Genomic DNA, 18,784 nt, shown 5'->3' with positions numbered 1-18,784 from the left:
ATGGATTCGATGAAGCTTTAAATGATTTACACGAGGTATGCCTTTTGGCCCATTAAGGCAGCGGATAATATACAGCATATTACATTAGCTGTGTAACATACAATAACATTTCAGTGCTAGCAAACCTCAGTACCATGGAAAGGGCTCCTGTCTATGAGCCAGATTTTCTGGACTGCCAAATTCACTCTTCACAGCTTACCCAAAGCAGCCAGCGATTGCCACTAGAAAATTACCCACACATCGGGGGAATCTGTGGGCGTAAAGCTGGAAGAGGCTGCTCTGCTGTGGCTGGCTTCATTACCTGGTTTTACCAGAACCTCCACGCCCTGTATGGTGAGGAGGAAAGGCAGTGGGCACAGGGGAATGTAATGGGTGGAACAAGGCTTTTGCTACATCTGATTCTGCAGTGGCAGTGTAAGGGTAGGTCTCCGGGTCTGGCGGTAAGCAATCGATCTTCTGGGATCGATTTATCACGTCTTGTCTAGACGCGATAAATCGATCCCGGCTCGATCCCGGAAGTGTTCGCCGTCGACGCTGGTACTCCAGCTCGGCGAGAGGAGAACGCGGCATCGACGGGGGAGCCTGCCTGCCGCGTCTGGACCCACGGTAAGTTCGAACTAAGGTACTTTGAATGCAGCTATGTTATTAATGTAGCTGAATTTGCGGACCTTAGTTCGAAGTGGGGGGTTAGTGTGGACCAGGCCTAAGTTACATCTGCCTGCTACAGCTTGAGCTTGAACCGGATGCACATAACAGAATCAGGAGGCCATGACTGGCTCCTCTCTCTACTCTGAGCTTGGCAGAGCTAATATGAAGAACCAAGCCCTATGAGAAGTATCAAGAGCACCCCTGGGAGCCCACGTGCCTCTCATACAAACAGTGCAAGAGAAGTAGCTGTATACGTTTTAAAATGTACATAAACCACTATGAGTAAGCCATGAAGAGAACCAGTTCAGAATAAATAATTCCAAAAGCAATGCCCAAAAGTCAGGTGTACAACAAGTCACTGATTAAGTAGGAAGAGGAGCTTTCCTTCCCAGTCTGTTAAATGATTATCAGCCCGTTATTGTTCAACAGGTTGGCATCTATTTGAGATCACTTATACCATCAAAAACATGAGCATTGAGATGAGGAAATAAAATGTCATCTGGCTTCTGAAAACAGAACTTAAGATTGGCCTTAATATGATTAATTATTTCAGAGTCAGGTTTAGAGGCAAAGAGTTGAGAGGATTATAGCGAGGTAGACATTGTTTGGGTGAAGAAGAGCTAAAGAAGAAATATAGTTAAGTATTAAACTGGAGTCTGGTACTGCTCAGAGAGAAACAGAATATACAACCAGTTCGTAACACTTTAAATTAGGGTTCCCAAGTATATGCCATTTAGCCTTGAAAAATACCAACTGACTGTTAAACTTTCACTGAGATGTATCAGTCATTTGTCTCATGTGAACGATGACACAACAGTCAGTATATACACACCTGGGGCACCTGAGGCGCAAGGCACGACAGAGTACTTTTGCACACTTAATATGTCTGTATATTTATGTGGCTGGAAAACATATTGCAGTTAAAAATTAACTTTCCTTCAGAAAGATTAACGTCTCTGTGCTGCACTTGAGTGGATGGGATTACAAAAAACAATAACTGAATTTCATCACTGACACAATCAGCATTAGTGCCCCTTATCTGAATTTATGAGGTATCTGAACCACAACTAGTGGGGTAGCTAAATGAGAGGAAAACACAAGCTGATTGTGCAGGACAAAACAGTGAGAAGTCACTAAGTGCTAGGTGTATATTTCCCCCAAATAAAAGTCCTCTAAAGATTTCTTTAGTATTTGTCTAAAATTAAAAATAAAGCAAAAGTGATGACTTTGATGGAGAAAGGGAAGCAGAGGGGAGGGGGGAAATGAACACATTATTTGCTCATACTTTAATTTTCTGTTCCACGAATAAAAGGCTTGTAAAAGATTAATTAATTATTGGGTTAATGAATGATTGACAGATTTTTAATATGTGGTTAATCAAACGTTATAGATTATTACAGAGGCCAGAAGGTCAATAGGTGGCTTTTAACTAGAGCCTTTTTTTAATTTTTTTTTCAATTATTATTTATTTATTTTAAGAAAATCCACAACAGTTTAAATGGCAGAGTACTGAATTTCATGGAGTTTGAGTGGAATGAATTTTACAGTTAATGTTAGAGAATTTCAAAGATGGAATGAAGTTTACAACTAAATTTAGTCAATTTCAAGGTTGGGAACTGATTCCATTCTTGAAATTGATTAATATTACTTGTAAAATTCATCCCGCCCTTTAAATTGACTACTATGTGTAAAATTTATTCCATCTTGAAATTGACTCAATTTAGTTGTAAAATACATTCTGTCCCTGAAATTGACTACCATTTCATGGTTTGGGGCCCAAGGGCATATTTACGATTTCCGTGGTCTCCATGAAATTGTGATTTAATGAGGCCCCTAGTTATAACCATCTATAACACCTTCTGCTTACAACAATCTATAATGCATAGTACTCATGTCTGTAATGTGTATAACATATATTAATATTTTATTAACCCTTTATAAACAATTAATAAATGGAATCATAATATCCAGTGTGATCCATTCTTTTTAAAAGAAGCTTTCAAAATGGTTTGTCAAAGTAGCATATCACTGTGGATGCTCCCAAGAGATGGCAAAGGGCACTGTGGAATAAATAAATGCTATAGTTCTAAGCAGAAATGCAGTGCAAACTGTTTTTAACAAATGAAGTGAACAAGAAACATCAGCTGAACTTCCTGCTTTAGTATGAAAACTTTCCACTACACAACCAAGACTAGTGTCTTCTCCCTAGCCCCCACCTCTTCTGTCTCCACCCTAACAAGAAAAGAGAAACATCTCAGGATATTTTCCAACCACCAGCCACCTTTACTTATTCCCAGACTATAACATAGTGGATTTGATTTCCTCAGGGCCTTTCCAAAACTTCTCACGTGTCTGAGCTTTGAAGTTGCGCTTGTTGAACTCATTGGAGATTTCCAGGAAGGTTTTCCCCTTTGTCTCGGGAAGAAAAAACCCGACATATAGAGCAGTGCAGACACAAACCGCGAAGAACGGAAGGTAGCAGAAGTGAGCAAGACCTTCCTGCAGGGGGGGAAAAAAGGGAAAGTTTTGGAAACGTACCACGGTATGAGGCAAGTCCCCTCTACAAATCCTCTCCTACATATAATAGCTTCAATCATGAAATATTTCTGCACTGACTTAAGGATCTTACATACATGAGTAAGCAGCTCTCCTCTAAAAGGACTAACAACAAGATATTTGTCTCTGGCAATATGATCTTGCTTTGTTTGTGTTATAAACATTGGTCCTGACTGGCAACAGATTGTAGCTACTGAAGGGGAAAGTTTGGGAGATATGGCATTTTGTATCTTCTCCTAACCCTCAGTATAGCTCATGCTAAAGAATGATGTAAAAACAGACTCTCTTTTCAGGATTCACTGTTGGACATAATACAGGAGCACTTATTGTGAGGAGCCCACAGTCTCTCCAGTCCCAACCTTTTCCTACCGGAGTCACTTTAGGGGATAGGGTAGGGGTGCTGGCTAAGAGGCAGCTAATAACTTCTCCTCTCCCAACCTTTCCAAGTTGGGGACAGAATGGGAATGTTGGCTGTCAGGGACTCAAAACTATTCCAACCCCAGCCTTTTCCAGCAGAAATCACTATAGGGAAGCAGTAGGAATCTTGGCTAAGAGAGAGCTCACAGCTACTCCAGGCACAACTTCTAGCCAAAGTCACCATCGACAGAGCTGAAGTGCTGGCTGCCCGAGACTTGCAGATACTACAGACCCAGTCTCTGCCAGTAAAGGTTACTGTAAGCTGCAGTGCAGGAGCACCTGTTTGTGAACTAAAAAACGGTAGATGGTTGTACCAGCTTCAAAACCTACCACAATGAATGGAAAGGCCATTCCAACAGCAAATAGATTGGACCAGAGCAGAGAGCCACAGATCATGTAAGCAGCTGGACGAGACAGTTGATCAAAAATCTCTGTCGGCAAAATTCCTGTCACACCAGCTAGAAAAGGAATTTGCAAACAAGTTTATAGTATGTCTGAAACGTTAAAACTAGAAAACATATGCTGACAAATATGTAAATGGGATATAAAAAGGACAGGGACCAATTATTAATTGATTACATTGCCAATTATTCTCACTAGTCAACACAGCCAGAACACATAGTAACGGACATAACTGCACCAGGGAAGTTTGAGGATAAATATTAAGAACTGCCTGATTATATAAGCCATCTGGCAATGGAATGAGCTGCCAAGAAAGGTTTTGTAATCAGAATCACTTCATATTTTGAAGGCTAGACTGGCATGGGCAGCTTAAAAATAATGTAATCAACCCTGAGACGTTGCAGGGACATGGGCTAGATGACTCATTGGAAGTTACTTCCAACCCAAATGATTTTATGACAGTTAGACTTGATTCTCCTCTTGCTTGCACCTGTTTTATATTGACATGAGCAGAGAATCATGTCCACATTATGGACCAGCACAACACACACCACGTGCATGCACACACCCGTAAACACTGCCTGGTTCTGAGAAAAACTACAAGCTCATCAGTTAAAAAAACACATGAAAATACGTGTTTAAATTTATATTCAAAGAAATTACAAAATAATAGAGCTCAACAACCTTTAAAGCCATACAATGAAAGAGTGAAGCAATAGGAGCACTTGGTTACAGCCCTAATGGACTGGTTAGCAAATCCAGGAACTGCTGACTATTGTCACAAATTAGACAAGAAGTTACTACTTAGACAAGGTTGTTTTTATGCTTCAAGTTTCCTTTCACACTTTGTCTCTTCAAGACTCCAAGAGAATGTAAACAGAAATGGCTCCCGAGAATGATAGGTTGTCACTACACACCCTGAGACATAACCACAGTTACCTACAAGCACTGCTGATGAAACTACAGGTAGCGAGTGTTTGAAATTTATTGTCCCTTTGTTTCATTCAAATGTGATGTGGCTAAGTACAATCTTCAGCCCCCACAATCGCACCAGGGTTGGGGGAAAAACCTCAGACAACTGACCTGGTCCAATTCCAAAGCTCAGGATATAGGCGAAAATACAGGCCATGCTGAGGTAAGGCATCCAGCTAATCCGACTCTATTTCCACAGAGAACAAGGGAATATAGGTTAAGGCACTTATAATTACTTGCCCCTCCTTAATATCCCCATCCGTGTCAGAGGCATAACCAGAATCCATTTCACTTAGATAATTCAATAGATTTTTTTTTACCTGCTGGGATAAAGCAACCATGAAGACGATGGCCCATACTGCCATGAGGCTGTATCCCCCCAGAATCAGCAACCGCCGCCCAGCACGCTCTATTATTGCATTCTGAAACAAAGCAACACAGGGCACTTACTAGCTATTCATACCTCTCATCCACATTCCTCCCTCTCCTATTTCAGGTCTTCATGGTAGCTTGCGTGCAACCTACTTCCGGGGCAGTACCCGTTCTTTAGGAAAAAGATAAAAGCTCATGCAATAATAAGGATTGTGTTGATGGGATTCAGTCAGGCTGGGCAAAAAGGAGATGTCAAGGATCTGTCACAACTGCAGCCTCAACCCTTTTGCTGCAAATAGGCATGTTTGGGCAAAAAGTTGATGCTCTCCAAAAGACAATTCCTCCACCTCTCAAGCTGTGTGCTGCCCCAGAGATCGCAGACAAAGGGAATAAAGTCAAACTTTCATAGATTCTAGGACTGGAAGGAACCTCGAGAGGTCATCGAGTCCAGTCCCCTGCCCTCATGGCAGGACCAAATACTGTCTAGACCATCCCTGATAGACATTTATCTAACCTACTCTTAAATATCTCCAGAGATGGAGATTCCACAACCTCCCTAGGCAATTTATTCCAGTGTTTAACCACCCTGACAGTTAGGAACTTTTTCCTAATGTCCAACCTAGACCTCCCTTGCTGCAGTTTAAGTCCATTGCTTCTTGTTCTATCCTTAGAGGCTAAGGTGAACAAGGTTTTCTCCCTCCTCCTTATGACACCCTTTTAGATACCTGAAAACTGCTATCATGTCCCCTCTCAGTCTTCTCTTTTCCAAACTAAACAAACCCAATTCTTTCAGCCTTCCTTCATAGGTCATGTTCTCAAGACCTTTAATCATTCTTGCTGCTCTTCTCTGGACCCTCTCCAATTTCTCCACATCTTTCTTGAAATGCGGTGCCCAGAACTGGACACAATACTCCAGTTGAGGCCTAACCAGCACAGAATAGAGTGGAAGAATGACTTCTCGTGTCTTGCTCACAACACACCTGTTAATACATCCCAGAATCATGTTTGCTTTTTTTGCAACAGCATCACACTGTTGACTCATATTTAGCTTGTGGTCAACTATAACCCCTAGATCCCTTTCTGCCATACTCCTTCCTAGACAGTCTCTTCCCATTCTGTATGTGTGAAACTGATTGCTCCTTCCTAAGTGGAGCACTTTGCATTTGTCTTTGTTAAACTTCATCCTGTTTACCTCAGACCATTTCTCCAATTTGTCCAGATCATTTTGAATTATGACCCTGTCCTCCAAAGCAGTTGCAATCCCTCCCAGTTTGGTATCATCCGCAAACTTAATAAGCATACTTTCTATGCCAATATCTGAGTCGTTAATGAAGATATTGAACAGAGCCGGTCCCAAAACAGACCCCTGCGGAACCCCACTATATATGCCTTTCCAGCAGGATTGGGAACCATTAATAACAACTCTCTGAGTACAGTTATCCAGCCAGTTATGCACCCACCTTATAGTAGCCCCATCTAAATTGTATTTGCCTAGTTTATCGATAAGAATATCATGCGAGACCGTGTCAAATGCCTTACTAAAGTCTAGGTATACCACATTCACAGCTTCTCCCTTATCCACAAGGCTCGTTATCCTATCAAAGAAAGCTATCAGATTGGTTTGACACGATTTGTTCTTTACAAATCCATGCTGGCTATTCCCTATCACCTTACCACCTTCCAAGTGTTTGCAGATGATTTCCTTAATTACTTGCTCCATTATCTTCCCTGGCACAGAAGTTAAACTAACTGGTTTGTAGTTTCCTGGGTTGTTTTTATTTCCATTTTTGTAGATGGACACTATATTTGCCCTTTTCCAGTCTTCTGGAATCTCTACCATCTCCCATGATTTTCCAAAGATAATAGCTAGAGGCTCAGATACCTCCTCTATTAGCTCCTTGAGTATTCTAGGATGCATTTCATCAGGCCCTGGTGACTTGCAGGCATCTAACTTTTCTAAGTGATTTTTAACGTGTTCTTTTTTTATTTTATCTGCTAAACCTACCCCCTTCCCATTAGCATTCACTAGGTTAGGCATTCCTTCAGACTTCTCGGTGAAGACCGAAACAAAGAAGTCATTAAGCATCTCTGCCATTTCCAAGTTTCCTGTTACTGTTTTCCCTCTTCAATGAGCAATGGGCCTACCCTGTCTTTGGTCTTCCTCTTGCTTTGAGAGCATCCGGAAGAGAACTGTGAGTTCCCACAACTTAGTGGGAAATTAAGAGAAATTTTTGACTGCAAAGTAGCAAGCAAAAGAGACGGGAGCTGTTTCTCTGGCTCTCTTTAAGTTTATTTTCTCTCTTGTCTATTTTACAGGAAAGAAAACTAACCAAAATGGACAGTATCAGTATGGCTGGATACAACACTTTCTCTAGGAGTGCTGCATTTAGTGTTAACTGCCACAAGGTGACAGTGTTTCAGAGCATTACAGGTTTTACAGTTCCTACCTTGTGTTCTTAGGATGCTGTACTGTGAAGACAGACTGCAGATGCAAAGACTGCAAGCCATAACTTGAAAGGTAAGAGTCAGCCTCTGCAGCAGTAGAGGCAAGCCAACTGAACTAGAGAGCTCCAATTGTAGCATTCACTGGGAACCCAAAGAACGGGTCTTTTCTAGATAGTTCCTACATTACTGTTTTCTCCAGCCACTAACTTTAAAAATGCTATTCTCTACCAGCCTACGAGGCCTTGCCCACAGCAACTGTCAAGACAAACAATTACTCTGGCTCCGGTAGGTAAGTCACATTTTAAATATTTATGTCTAATTGGAGAAGCTGGACTTCAGAGACTGGGGATACAAGAGGACTGTGATACCTTCCAGTATTGTCATATTCACAAGCAAAAATCTTTGCTGGAGTCCACTGAAACACTTTCAAACAGAACTCTTTTCTGGCAAACACCGTCTAAAAATAAGCACTTTTTAACGTAGGCAGACGTCATAATACCTGAAAACAAACACTGGCAGATTTAAATAAATAAATAATGTGTAAAGTGCTTCTTTGGGAAGAAAGTTATTGTAGATATGAAAGTTGCCTGTTGTACATCAGTGGGGTTTGCTCACATAAGCAAAATGCATTAGAGATTCTTACAGAAGTAACGGCTGTGATCAATTCGCAGCACCCCGTGCCGATAATGACATATTGGATTTTCTCATATGGAATTCCAGCCTCTTGGAACACATAGGAAGCATAAAAATACATCTAGGAAGAAAAGAAAGGGCAAGTGAACTGTAAGAGAAGTTGCCCTGGAATAGCACACCACTGCCAGTCCCACCCCCTCAGACGCCATGTTACTCCTCCCGATCTGGAGATTAACACTGTCACCCAGAGAACTGGCTACTTGGGCTGCCATTCAAACTGCTTCTCCACAGTGTCCATATGCAATCCATTCAGTAACGTGCGTTCAGCAGCCAAACACCTGATATTTGCATCTAGATGGTAGCAATGAAATGCTCTCTGCAAACAATTGCAAAACAGATCCGTAAAGCAACTGAAATGTTATTTCAATAGTGCAGGCAAAGAGAACTCCATCAACTACAGAGCTCTCCCCAGAATAAAAATGACCCTTTCCATTATGCCCAATGTACCAGGTATGACATGGGCCACTCATAAGCAATGCCAGGCATTCCCTGCCACTCCATGTTTCCTGATATCTCAGAAGACCAGTATGTAAATATTTCTCTTAATGCATTTACGTTCCCGTTTTCTTGTTTTCTAGTTTCTTGGGCATCTCAGTCTGATCTCTCCTCATCCACCCTTTCCTGCCCATGAGTGGATGGCAAAAGGTTTTTGCCCCATCCACTTAGGGGGACATCTGAGCAAGGCCATAGCCTTTGTATCCACCTCTCTTTTTAGGCCACCATTTTACCTGCTCTTATTTCAATTCTCTTCATCCATTCCTCCTGCTCTGGGAGATTCACATTGCTCTCTGGAGATCACCAAGAGGAACTCTGCAAGGGAAGCAGGCTAACCTGTCCTCCCCTACAGAACGGGGGGAGATTCTCAGCCTCTGTTTGCCCAAAAAGTGACAGTCTTGCTTGCATTGTTGTCTCACATCTGATAGCTGTTGATGAAATGGTGGCTATCATGCTTACCGAGTCATTTCCACAGAGCTGCATGGCACTGCTCAGCACAACGATACTTATCAGCTGCCATCTTACAGCTGGATTCTGGCACAGCTCCCACGGACTCTTTGCCCTCTGACCTTTCATGGCAGCCTGTTCTGCTAGCATTTCCTCCAGCTCACTGCTCAGGTCACCACTACCTCTCAGCTTCTGCAATGCTGTAAGGGAAAAGGTGCAGTTTATCTCCTATATGGAAGCACTTGAACTTCATCAATTCATCTCCCTGTGGGAGTGAGGGACTGGGTGGCAAGTGACAGTCACAGAAAGCAGTGTAGTGGTAGGACTTTGTGATCCGAGAAACCACCTTTGATAAGCAGAGAAGGCAAGATGTGCTATGCTTGATGAAGCTATTAGAAGGTCTGTGAGACTTTGGGGAGAAGGGGTGACAAAATCCATGCAACTTTCTTAGCAGGGAATATATCCAACCAGTGCAGTTTCAGCTACCATGCTTCTGACTCTTATAGAGAGAATGTTACGCTATGGTAGCTCTCCAATGAATCTAAGGGAGTTAAGATTTTTTGGTGCACAGCACATGTGTAATGGAAACTAATTCCAACCTGGTCCACATCTGGAGATCTGTATGTTACAAATGTCAATAAATTTCCTTATATGAAGTGGATTCAGATTTGGTCACTGAAATCTTCATCTAGCCTTCATTTTACATCCTAGTTACAGACTACATCCAAAGTTATCTAGGTCTCCTTAGACAGAGAACAGGTTACATGCTTATTGCCTTTGGACTCACTATATGTAGTGAAAAAGTCATTTGCAGCAACAAATAAGTACCTTAACAGGTCAAAAAACAGTCATCATGTAAACTGTACTCTAGTTTGGAAGAAAGAAATAACGACATATTTACCCTGCCTGCCCTTTGCGTGACACTTACGGTAATTTACCATATAACATAACTGAGGGCAACATTCTCAAAAGGTGGAGGCCCCGGTCTGTGCCCAGGTCCAAGTGCACTCTTGTTTGCACCTACAATTACTGCAATTGTCCACACAAATGGGGAGATGGCTGCCCACCTCACAGGATCCAAGTGCACATGCAGCTGAGGCTGCACTTTTGCGTACGCATTTTATGCACAAAGAACATGGGCCTCTATTTTTGAAAAATGTCACCCTAAATGTTCAGCAGAAAGTGGCATAGACATTGATTGGGCTAAACCATTTGGTACTCATTAAAGGAGGCCAGCAGCACTACAGGACAGAATATTGACTGTGGAAAAAACATACAATTCAAGCTGCTTGCTCCAGGCCAAACATGCTGAACTAAGCTATGTAACATAGTAAGAATGTTACTACAAAACTAACATCTGTTTCTTTGCACTGTCCGTAAATCTTGCCCCCTGAATCGGACATTGACACGATCACTTTACACTCACCACAGATGCAGGATTCCTTGTCACCTCGGTCAATCAAGAGGTACCTAGGGCTTTCTGGTAACCAAGGCAGAGTAATCAGCTGGATTAGAGCAGGCACCACATTGCTAGCTAAAAGAAGAGGCCAGCTCTCCTCTCCCCCTAATAGTTCTCTGAAGAAAAATAAAACATAATTAACATGAATCAATCAAATGTTTCATAAGACAAAATACAGTGTTCTGAGGTGGCTGGGTGAACTGGTGGCAGCACAACACGCTGTAGGTGAGCTGGGTTTGACTCACTCTTGGGGCTAGTAGAGCATTTGTGCATCACGCAAGAGAAGCAGCTGAGTTTGAAAGTGATGGTGATATGGCCTCCTGCCTCACAAGTGACTCCTTGATAGGAGATATATGAAACAACAATGCCATTTGCCTTCACCTTAGAGGGAATGGCACCTGCCTGGAGGTTAGTTTGGTGCTGAGATGTGACAAGAGAGCAGGAGGTCAGAGGCATAATGAAGGGTTAGAGAACTCCATCTGAACAGGCTTTTGGGCCACAACCAGGGACACCAAAAGCTCACACTGTGGTGCTGGGGGGCAGTGGGTCACACCACAACTTCCCACCAACCCATGCACCAAAACTATAGCCCATCTTGCTGTTTTTATATGTTGGACAGCTGCTTTTAAGGGACAAGGCAATCCTGCCAACCTGGAGAGATGGGACATGATTAAAAAATCTCCTCACTGGGAGAAGGATTCATCCACAGGTCTAGATGGGGAAATAAGATATCCAAGGACAGAGGAGTTTGGGGGAATTCCAGAACAATGAGCCCTCCCTGGAACATTTTAAGCACAAGGGAAGGAAGAGTGCACTTTCAGAACGTGTCTGGCTCAAAGAGGGTGGTGGTGAAGACTTCTATAGAGCAGAAGAGGTCTCTCTTTCTGGGCTGAAGATCCAGTGCTGTAATCATTCTGGTACTGATGGTTTTTCATTCCACTCTTGAGGTTTCACCTATATACATTTTCCTTTGTTCACATTTCACACTTGGCAGTGGTGGGGTTGTAGCAGGAAAAGCAACTAACACAAAAGTCTTGCCCCACATACTCACTTACATCTTCTCCCCTAACACGCAAAGCCAAATTCACAGGCACATTTCCCACTGAAGTCAATGTCACAGCAGAATTTGGTCCACAGAGTCCCAAATTCATGCAAGTTACGCTCATTTTGTACATCCATTGAATGCCAGTGAGTGAAAACAGGGCTCTCACTTCCACCCAGAGAATTTATACAGGGCTATCCATAAATTAGGTGACACATTTGAGGGTGGGTGGGTCCTGAATTTTGCATGTTTATTTCAGTGTCACGAAGTGTTACAAGCAGTGGGTGGGTCCTGCAAAATCACCAAAAAATCTGTTATATGATTTATGGACAGTCCTCATCATCACTTATGCCACTGCCGAATTTGGTCCCTAGGCTCAAAACCATCATGCTGTCCCGGGTATATGTGGGCATTTGAGCAGGAGAAGATGGGAGGGGAAAGAAAGAAAAGAGTTAGTGAATCAGAAACATAGTGGAGTCTATACATTACCTAATTCCAACAACTTGTCCCAGCACCAACCCCAGGGCAGTAAATGATGCAGAAGTCAAGGTCACTGCTCCTCTGACCTTCTTGGGAGCACTTTCCCCCAGGTACATGGGCTGAATGTTCATGCTCACACCTGGACAAGACAAACACTGACCTCAGCTTAGACTCTCAAGACGTAAAAGAGAAAAAAGGAAAATTAAAATAGCCCCTCGATGAGGTAGTTAGCTGTATTCTCTCTGCTTGTTACAGAGTATGCTGCTTACACGGATCTCTCAATGCCTATTATTTACACCAATATATTTCCATTCCCTCTAATTCACTGTGTCAGTTTTGGTAAATACTGTATGTATTTATGTGTTTGAAAGTACTGTGGGCTAATGAAAAGCAACTTCACATTTTTAAAGTAAGCGACCTAGATTATCATTACTGTACATTATTAAAGCTGCAGCTATATTGGTAATTTTTGGTGCCCTCAAAGTGAGTGACTGACAGTGCTGGCTAGAGGCAGATAAGGGGTAAATTTTCTGCCACACCTCTAAATGGCTTCCATTTGTGTCATGCAAAACAGTGCATGCACATATCTCTGTGGTATGCAGATGCAAACAGCTGTATGCTCTTTAAAAAGTCTAACCCTTGCATACAAGCCAGTGTTGGGATTTGTAAACACAAAAGCTTTTCAAACAGGTTTGCAGGGGGGGAAGCACATTTTTTCATTAGTGTTCACATAGATGCTAAAATTGTTCAAGTGCGGAGGGGGTGTTTGCACCAGCAAAGTGCAGGTATGTGTGTGTGGAACTGAATGTGCATAAGTGGAGACCAGGGGCTACGATCAGGCCTACATGTGGGTAAGCTCTGTGAAAGATTTCAAGCATATTTTGGCTTATACACTAGACTATAACCTGCAGCACTCCCTGCTGTTCCATTCTTGGCACTATCTTGGTCTTATTATTTTGTATTATAGTAGAGCCTAGAGGCTCCAGGGAAGATCGAGGCCCCATTGTGCTAGGTGTAGTAAGAGACAGTCTCTGCCCTAAAGAGCTACAATCTAAATAGACAAGACAGACAAAAGGTGGGAGAAAGAAAGTACTGTTATTCCCACTTTACAGATGGGGAACTGAGGCAAAGGAATTAAATAGCTTACCCTAGATCTCACATTAAAGCAGAGCTGGGAATTGAATCCAGGTCTCCTGAATCCCAGTCCAGTGCCTTAACCACAAAACCATCCTTTTTATTAGGGGCTAGTATGAGATCAAACATATTTAATTTGTGACAATATTGGATGTGGGGACCCACATCTTCAAGTGAGCTGCTAGTGCACAAACTCTTCTGTGCGCATGAAGCAACTGTCATTAACCAAGTCAGCCTGGGAGTATGTAAAACAGTCTCAGGTGGTAAGCTGAATGATACAGAAATTCCATATGTGCAAGTAATTCTTGTCACTACAAATAGCCTTTAGGAAAATTTATCTTGTGTGTGTGCATGCGCGTGTGTGTGTGTTTCTGGATATTAGGCACAGACTTTGACAAAGGCTTCTGCATAATATGTTTCAGAAGCATATTGTGAAATGTTACATGGAAGAAGCCGTATACTGGTTGACAATCCAGGTTTATGTCACATCTTAATGGCAGGGAAAGGAGACTGGCATGTTCTTCCGTGCCAGGGGTCTTGAGTTAAATGCCAGCTGCAGCACCAGGGACTGCAGAGCACGTCAGAAACCGTTTTAATGCCACAGACATTTATATTTGTACTGGTGTTTCTATAGTCCTCATTACCACAGTATCACTGTTCCTTACCAGCATTGATTCCAGTGAAAAATCTGCCGAGCATGATCATTTCGAAGGATTTGGCCATCCGGCTGAATCCTGACAAGACTGCAGCTATGATCACAAACGCGTTATTCAGCAGCAAGGATGTCTTCCTTCAGAGAGAATAAAAACAGAGCTGAAGGCTCAGCTTTCACCAGGTCTGGTTATCAGAGCCAATGGTGGGTCACAGCAGTCCAATTTTCCAAATTTGAAAGTTTAAGTCAGGGTGCCCGTTTCTATAGCAGGACATTCAGATGGGCACTTAGGGCCCAAATACCCCTTCTGGTGCTTACATGGCAAGTATCCAGTTATGAAAACTGGGTTTGACATTGGCAAATAAACTGTCATCTGCATTGCCCAGTGCATGGCAGAGTTAGGGATTGTTCACCTGGAGGGGAATCCCATCCATTGTGAACTCAGATAACTGATGATTGCAGGACCAGATTCAGGGAACCAGGAGGGCATCATCACATTGATAATCCTGATTCGTTGCTCCTGCTCTCACACTTAACAAAATCCCTTTTTAATGAAACAGAAGACTCAAGAAACAGGGTGAGTTCTGGACGACAGCACCGCTACTTAGCCCATGATTACCTCCTGAAATGGTAAAACTGGTTCCTTCATTACGGAAGGGGGAGCTGCAATTTTTACCAAAAGCACAGCACGGGAACACCATACTAGAGCTGGACAGAGAGGCAAGTACAGTGTAACTTTCTGTGGTTTCACGATAAAACCATTGATTGTTCTTTCAGAGAGAAGGGCAGGTTATACCACGTGTGAAATCTGAGGATAGGGAAATACAGATTTTTTTTTAATAAACTCCCAAGCACAGGGAAGAAAAGGAACTTGGAAGACTCAATGGATACCCCTTCTTGTAAGCACCTTATGCTCCTCAAGCTCTTTCCTACCCTTTCCTACTCTCCATTTTGGAAAAAAGCTCTCCATTAATTCTGTGCTTGTTTCCTGCTTAAATTGTGACAACAACATAGGTGAAGAGAAGCTGGTGTCTGCACACTTGCCTGCTGTATCTTATGTTATGCTGGTTGAGCAGAAAGCCATACCTAGATATTTTTCCAGTGGTGCAAAGTACTGTGCTATGTTGGATGATGAGAAGTGAAATGCTACCATTCAAGGTAGCTTCCTTCAAGGGCTAATCCCAGATTTTATGGGCTTGTTTTCTTAGGTTAAGAATGAACTTCATGATTTTCAGTTGAGTTGGTTAATTTGGAATTGGGCTCTTATCAGTGTAACATCCAAATGTGGTCGGCATTTTTAGATTAACGAAAAACAATCTACAAAGTTCAAGATGCAAATCCAAAGGCCTCTTACCTTCCCAGCTTGATTGCCATGGGTCCTGCAATGAGAGCTCCAGTGAGTCCTCCCAGAGAATAGACAGAAACAACGAAAGACCACACCAGCAATATCACACTGCTCTCTAGAGATGTGCCTGTGCGTTCTAGCCATGTTTCATTTATAAATGTCTGAATGTACTGTAAGTGAAGGACAAGAGTCACTTTACTGTAGGATTAAAAATAAAGATCAATGAGAAATAGAAAAGGTTTTCTTTGTATTAGGTATGATTTATGTGATGATCATGACTCCAAAGTTCAGCTTGAAGAAAGCATTCAATTCCAAGGTGTATTTTTGACACCCCCCTATAAAATTTTAGTTGTTAAGAAGCCATACTAGACAGATTGCCTTTACAAAGTGAAATTATCTTGCATATTTAAAAAAATTATCTAAATATATTTCATGGGCTCAATCCTGAATTCAGCAGGAAAGCTTGATTTCGAAGGGTGCAGGATTAACCCCTATACACGGAATGCTCCCAATAGAAAAATTAGAAGGGGTGCTCAGTACATAACTCATTTTAAACTAACCTTTCTCTCCCAATCATTTCGTATCCCCAGAGTCACACCAGCAAGTTCCAGATCCATTAGAACATCTAGCGTGTAATATGCGGTACATTTCAGTTACCACAGAGCCCCAAGAGAGCTAGCCAGCAGGGAATCAGATAAGTGGCTGTCATGTATTATGTAGCCTGGTTTTGCAAATGTTTTAAAAATTATTACTTTATAAAGTAAGACAAATTTATCTAACTTGTAAAAAATGTTCTTCTAAGACTGGAAAGTTTCAGAATTATATTTGCTAAAGTTATGCCTGATTCAAAAAGGTTTGGACTGGCAATCCTGTGGTCATAATCCCTTCTGGGTCTCAGCTGTAGCACCGCTAGTAGGATGCAACAGTTAAATCAGGGGTAGGCAACCTATGGCATGTGTGCCAAAGGCTGCACGCGAGCTGATTTTCAGTGGCACTCACACTGCCTGGGTCCTGGCCACCGGTCCGGGGGGCTCTGCATTTTAATTTAATTTTAAATGAAGCTTCTTAAACATTTTAAAAACCTTGTTTACTTTACACACAACAATAGTTTAGTTATATATTATAGACTTATAGAAAGAGACCTTCTGAAAACGTTAAAATGTATTACTGGCATGCGAAACCTTAAATCAGAGTGAATAAATGAAGACTTGGCACACCACTTCTGAAAGGTTGCTGACCCCTGAGTTAAATTATTAATTATGTAAAGGACACAAATCCTTCCTTTACTTTCCACCTTCAGTAGTAACTGACTGAAGGGTTTTGGCAAGATATGCCTGTTTTTTCCCAGACTGGTGGACCCTGAGGATCCCTGTAAGGACTACAGAGTTTAGACCTCACCAGATTCACTGTCTCAGGAGATGGCTGCAAAGGCCAGTAGAGCACTTACTGTAGTTGGAGCATTGATGATGGAGATGTTATAGCCATACTGGAAAGTCCCTCCAATCCCAGCAGCACATATTGTAAGAAATAGGACCTTGCCTTGAAGCTGAGGTAAACAAAATACAAATATATTAAAAGGACAGAAAATGTTGATAGTTTTCCACTGCTGAAATGTAAAATGGTTCAACAGGACCTTGGCCCAATCATTTGTCTGGGATGGTTTGAATGATAATAGGTGAAGACAGGAGACATCATGCTGGCTCTAAAAAGGAAAGGTTCCAACAGACAAAATAATCACACAAAGAGATTTTAAATTTTAAGGTGCCTAAAAAATTATTTTAAGAAGTAATTGCAGTTAGTGAGTTCAGGGCTGGTTCTCGCCAGCAGTGCTGAGAATGGCCGAAGTTTATATTTAATGTGTGCATTTCTAAAAGTCAGTTCGACCTTCTGGAAATATCACTGCACAAGCATGTTCATCTACTAGAGCTGCCACCAGTTCAACTCCATACTGACATACTGAATGTATTATACAAGGATTGCCAAAGTTTAAAACACAGTAACAATATCCATCTGAGGTTAAATGTCTCCCTCAGATAAGGGTTCCATAGGGTATTGGGGTTTTATTCCATGGCCCTTTACAGCCCTTTACTGTGAATTTCTGATTTGGTGGGATGCTATTTTTTCTGCCATCTCTTTCCTTCCACCTAGAATCATGCACCATTTTCCCCTTGATTTTTAATGGAAAGTTCTTTCTCTTTTCTGGTCATCTGAGGGTGTATCTTTCTTGCACTCCTTTATATTTTGTACACTGCAGCAGATGAATTATTTCAGTTTCACTCTCTCCTGTCACAATTGGTTGCACAGCTCTTCTCTAGGGTTCCGCTATGCTTTCTCCTCACAGTTTGTGATCAGCAATTCTGTATCTGGCGAGGGTCTGCCTGTGTTTTTCATATTTACTGGAGTGAGGTATATGCTTAGGTGCTGGAACTAGGGGTGCTGCCGAACCCCCTGTCTTGGTTTCCATTCTATGCAGGGTTACAGTTTGGTTCAATGGCTCTCAGCATCCCCCCTATAAAAATTGTTCCAGCGCCCTTGCTTGTATGAGATTTGTACTTGTCTGTTTCACTGTGATTTTTAATCAGTACTTCTCAGTTGCTGCTAGATTGTCTTTTAAAAACCTGTCTCATGTCTTCAGTAGTATTCACTGGGGAATGGGACTGCCTCCTATGCTTGGGAAGTTGGTACGAGGGAGGCCTGCATGAGACGCTATGCAGGCTTGAAGAATATGATCAAGCTTTTCGTGGAGGTAGTAAGTGCTGCTCTAGGTGAGATGGCACCAGAGGCAGAGAACTCATTTTCTGAATGTCCATCAGCAAAGGGATTCATCTTTTCCCCCCTCCTACTCTGAAATGGCCCTAATTTGTAAGGGACAATCCTACCAATGGAGCTGTACACAACACACTGCAGTCAGGATGCAATTGACAGAACAGGAGATGTGCTGTGATACAGCAACACCGTGTGTGACGCTGCCCTCCGGGAAAGCGCCCCAAGCCACTGCAGGGTGCAGCGAAGAGCTCAGTGAAGTGCCCAGCGCGCCGCTGGCTCTTCAGGGCAGGGAACTGTGGGGCGGGGGAGAGCGGGTGCCCCGGGCTGTACGAACCCCACGGCCCGCCGAGTGAGAGCCGAGCAGCTGCCGCCTGACTGCACTTGGGCTGGGGGAGGTTGAGTGAGGTGAGCAGGCCGGGTGCTGCTGGGGGGGGGGGGGGGGGGGTGGGGGGGCCGGGC

General features: G+C 42.6%; 1 protein-coding gene and 1 long non-coding RNA gene across 3 annotated transcripts in view; one reads left to right on the top strand and one right to left on the bottom strand.

Moving 5' to 3' along the window:
• Positions 1-665: 665 nt before the first annotated feature.
• Positions 666-18,784, bottom strand: part of LOC117888107 (solute carrier family 2, facilitated glucose transporter member 11-like) — an 18,708-nt gene continuing 589 nt past the window's right edge. Inside the window, exons 2-12 of the mRNA XM_034791209.1 lie at positions 17,007-17,105; positions 15,569-15,729; positions 14,228-14,352; positions 12,438-12,567; positions 10,874-11,022; positions 9,460-9,647; positions 8,456-8,566; positions 5,316-5,417; positions 5,107-5,182; positions 3,952-4,079; positions 666-3,147 (exon numbers count right to left, since the gene is read on the bottom strand). Coding sequence (XP_034647100.1) covers positions 2,947-3,147; positions 3,952-4,079; positions 5,107-5,182; positions 5,316-5,417; positions 8,456-8,566; positions 9,460-9,647; positions 10,874-11,022; positions 12,438-12,567; positions 14,228-14,352; positions 15,569-15,729; positions 17,007-17,105 — 1,470 coding nt within the window. The 3' untranslated portion in view covers positions 666-2,946. The remainder of the gene's footprint in view (positions 3,148-3,951; positions 4,080-5,106; positions 5,183-5,315; positions 5,418-8,455; positions 8,567-9,459; positions 9,648-10,873; positions 11,023-12,437; positions 12,568-14,227; positions 14,353-15,568; positions 15,730-17,006; positions 17,106-18,784) is intronic.
• Positions 4,892-18,784, top strand: part of LOC117888108 — a 33,319-nt gene continuing 19,426 nt past the window's right edge. For both annotated transcript variants that reach the window (XR_004648269.1, XR_004648268.1), the window contains exons 1-3: positions 4,892-4,989; positions 7,684-7,885; positions 8,044-8,101. This is a non-coding gene — a long non-coding RNA (uncharacterized LOC117888108). The remainder of the gene's footprint in view (positions 4,990-7,683; positions 7,886-8,043; positions 8,102-18,784) is intronic.

Source organism: Trachemys scripta, chromosome 15 (assembly GCF_013100865.1).
Source record: "Trachemys scripta elegans isolate TJP31775 chromosome 15, CAS_Tse_1.0, whole genome shotgun sequence".
Taxonomy (NCBI): Eukaryota; Metazoa; Chordata; order Testudines; family Emydidae; genus Trachemys; species Trachemys scripta.
The sequence above is the reverse complement of the archived record's forward strand: the minus strand, read 5'-3'. Positions and strand labels throughout refer to the sequence as shown.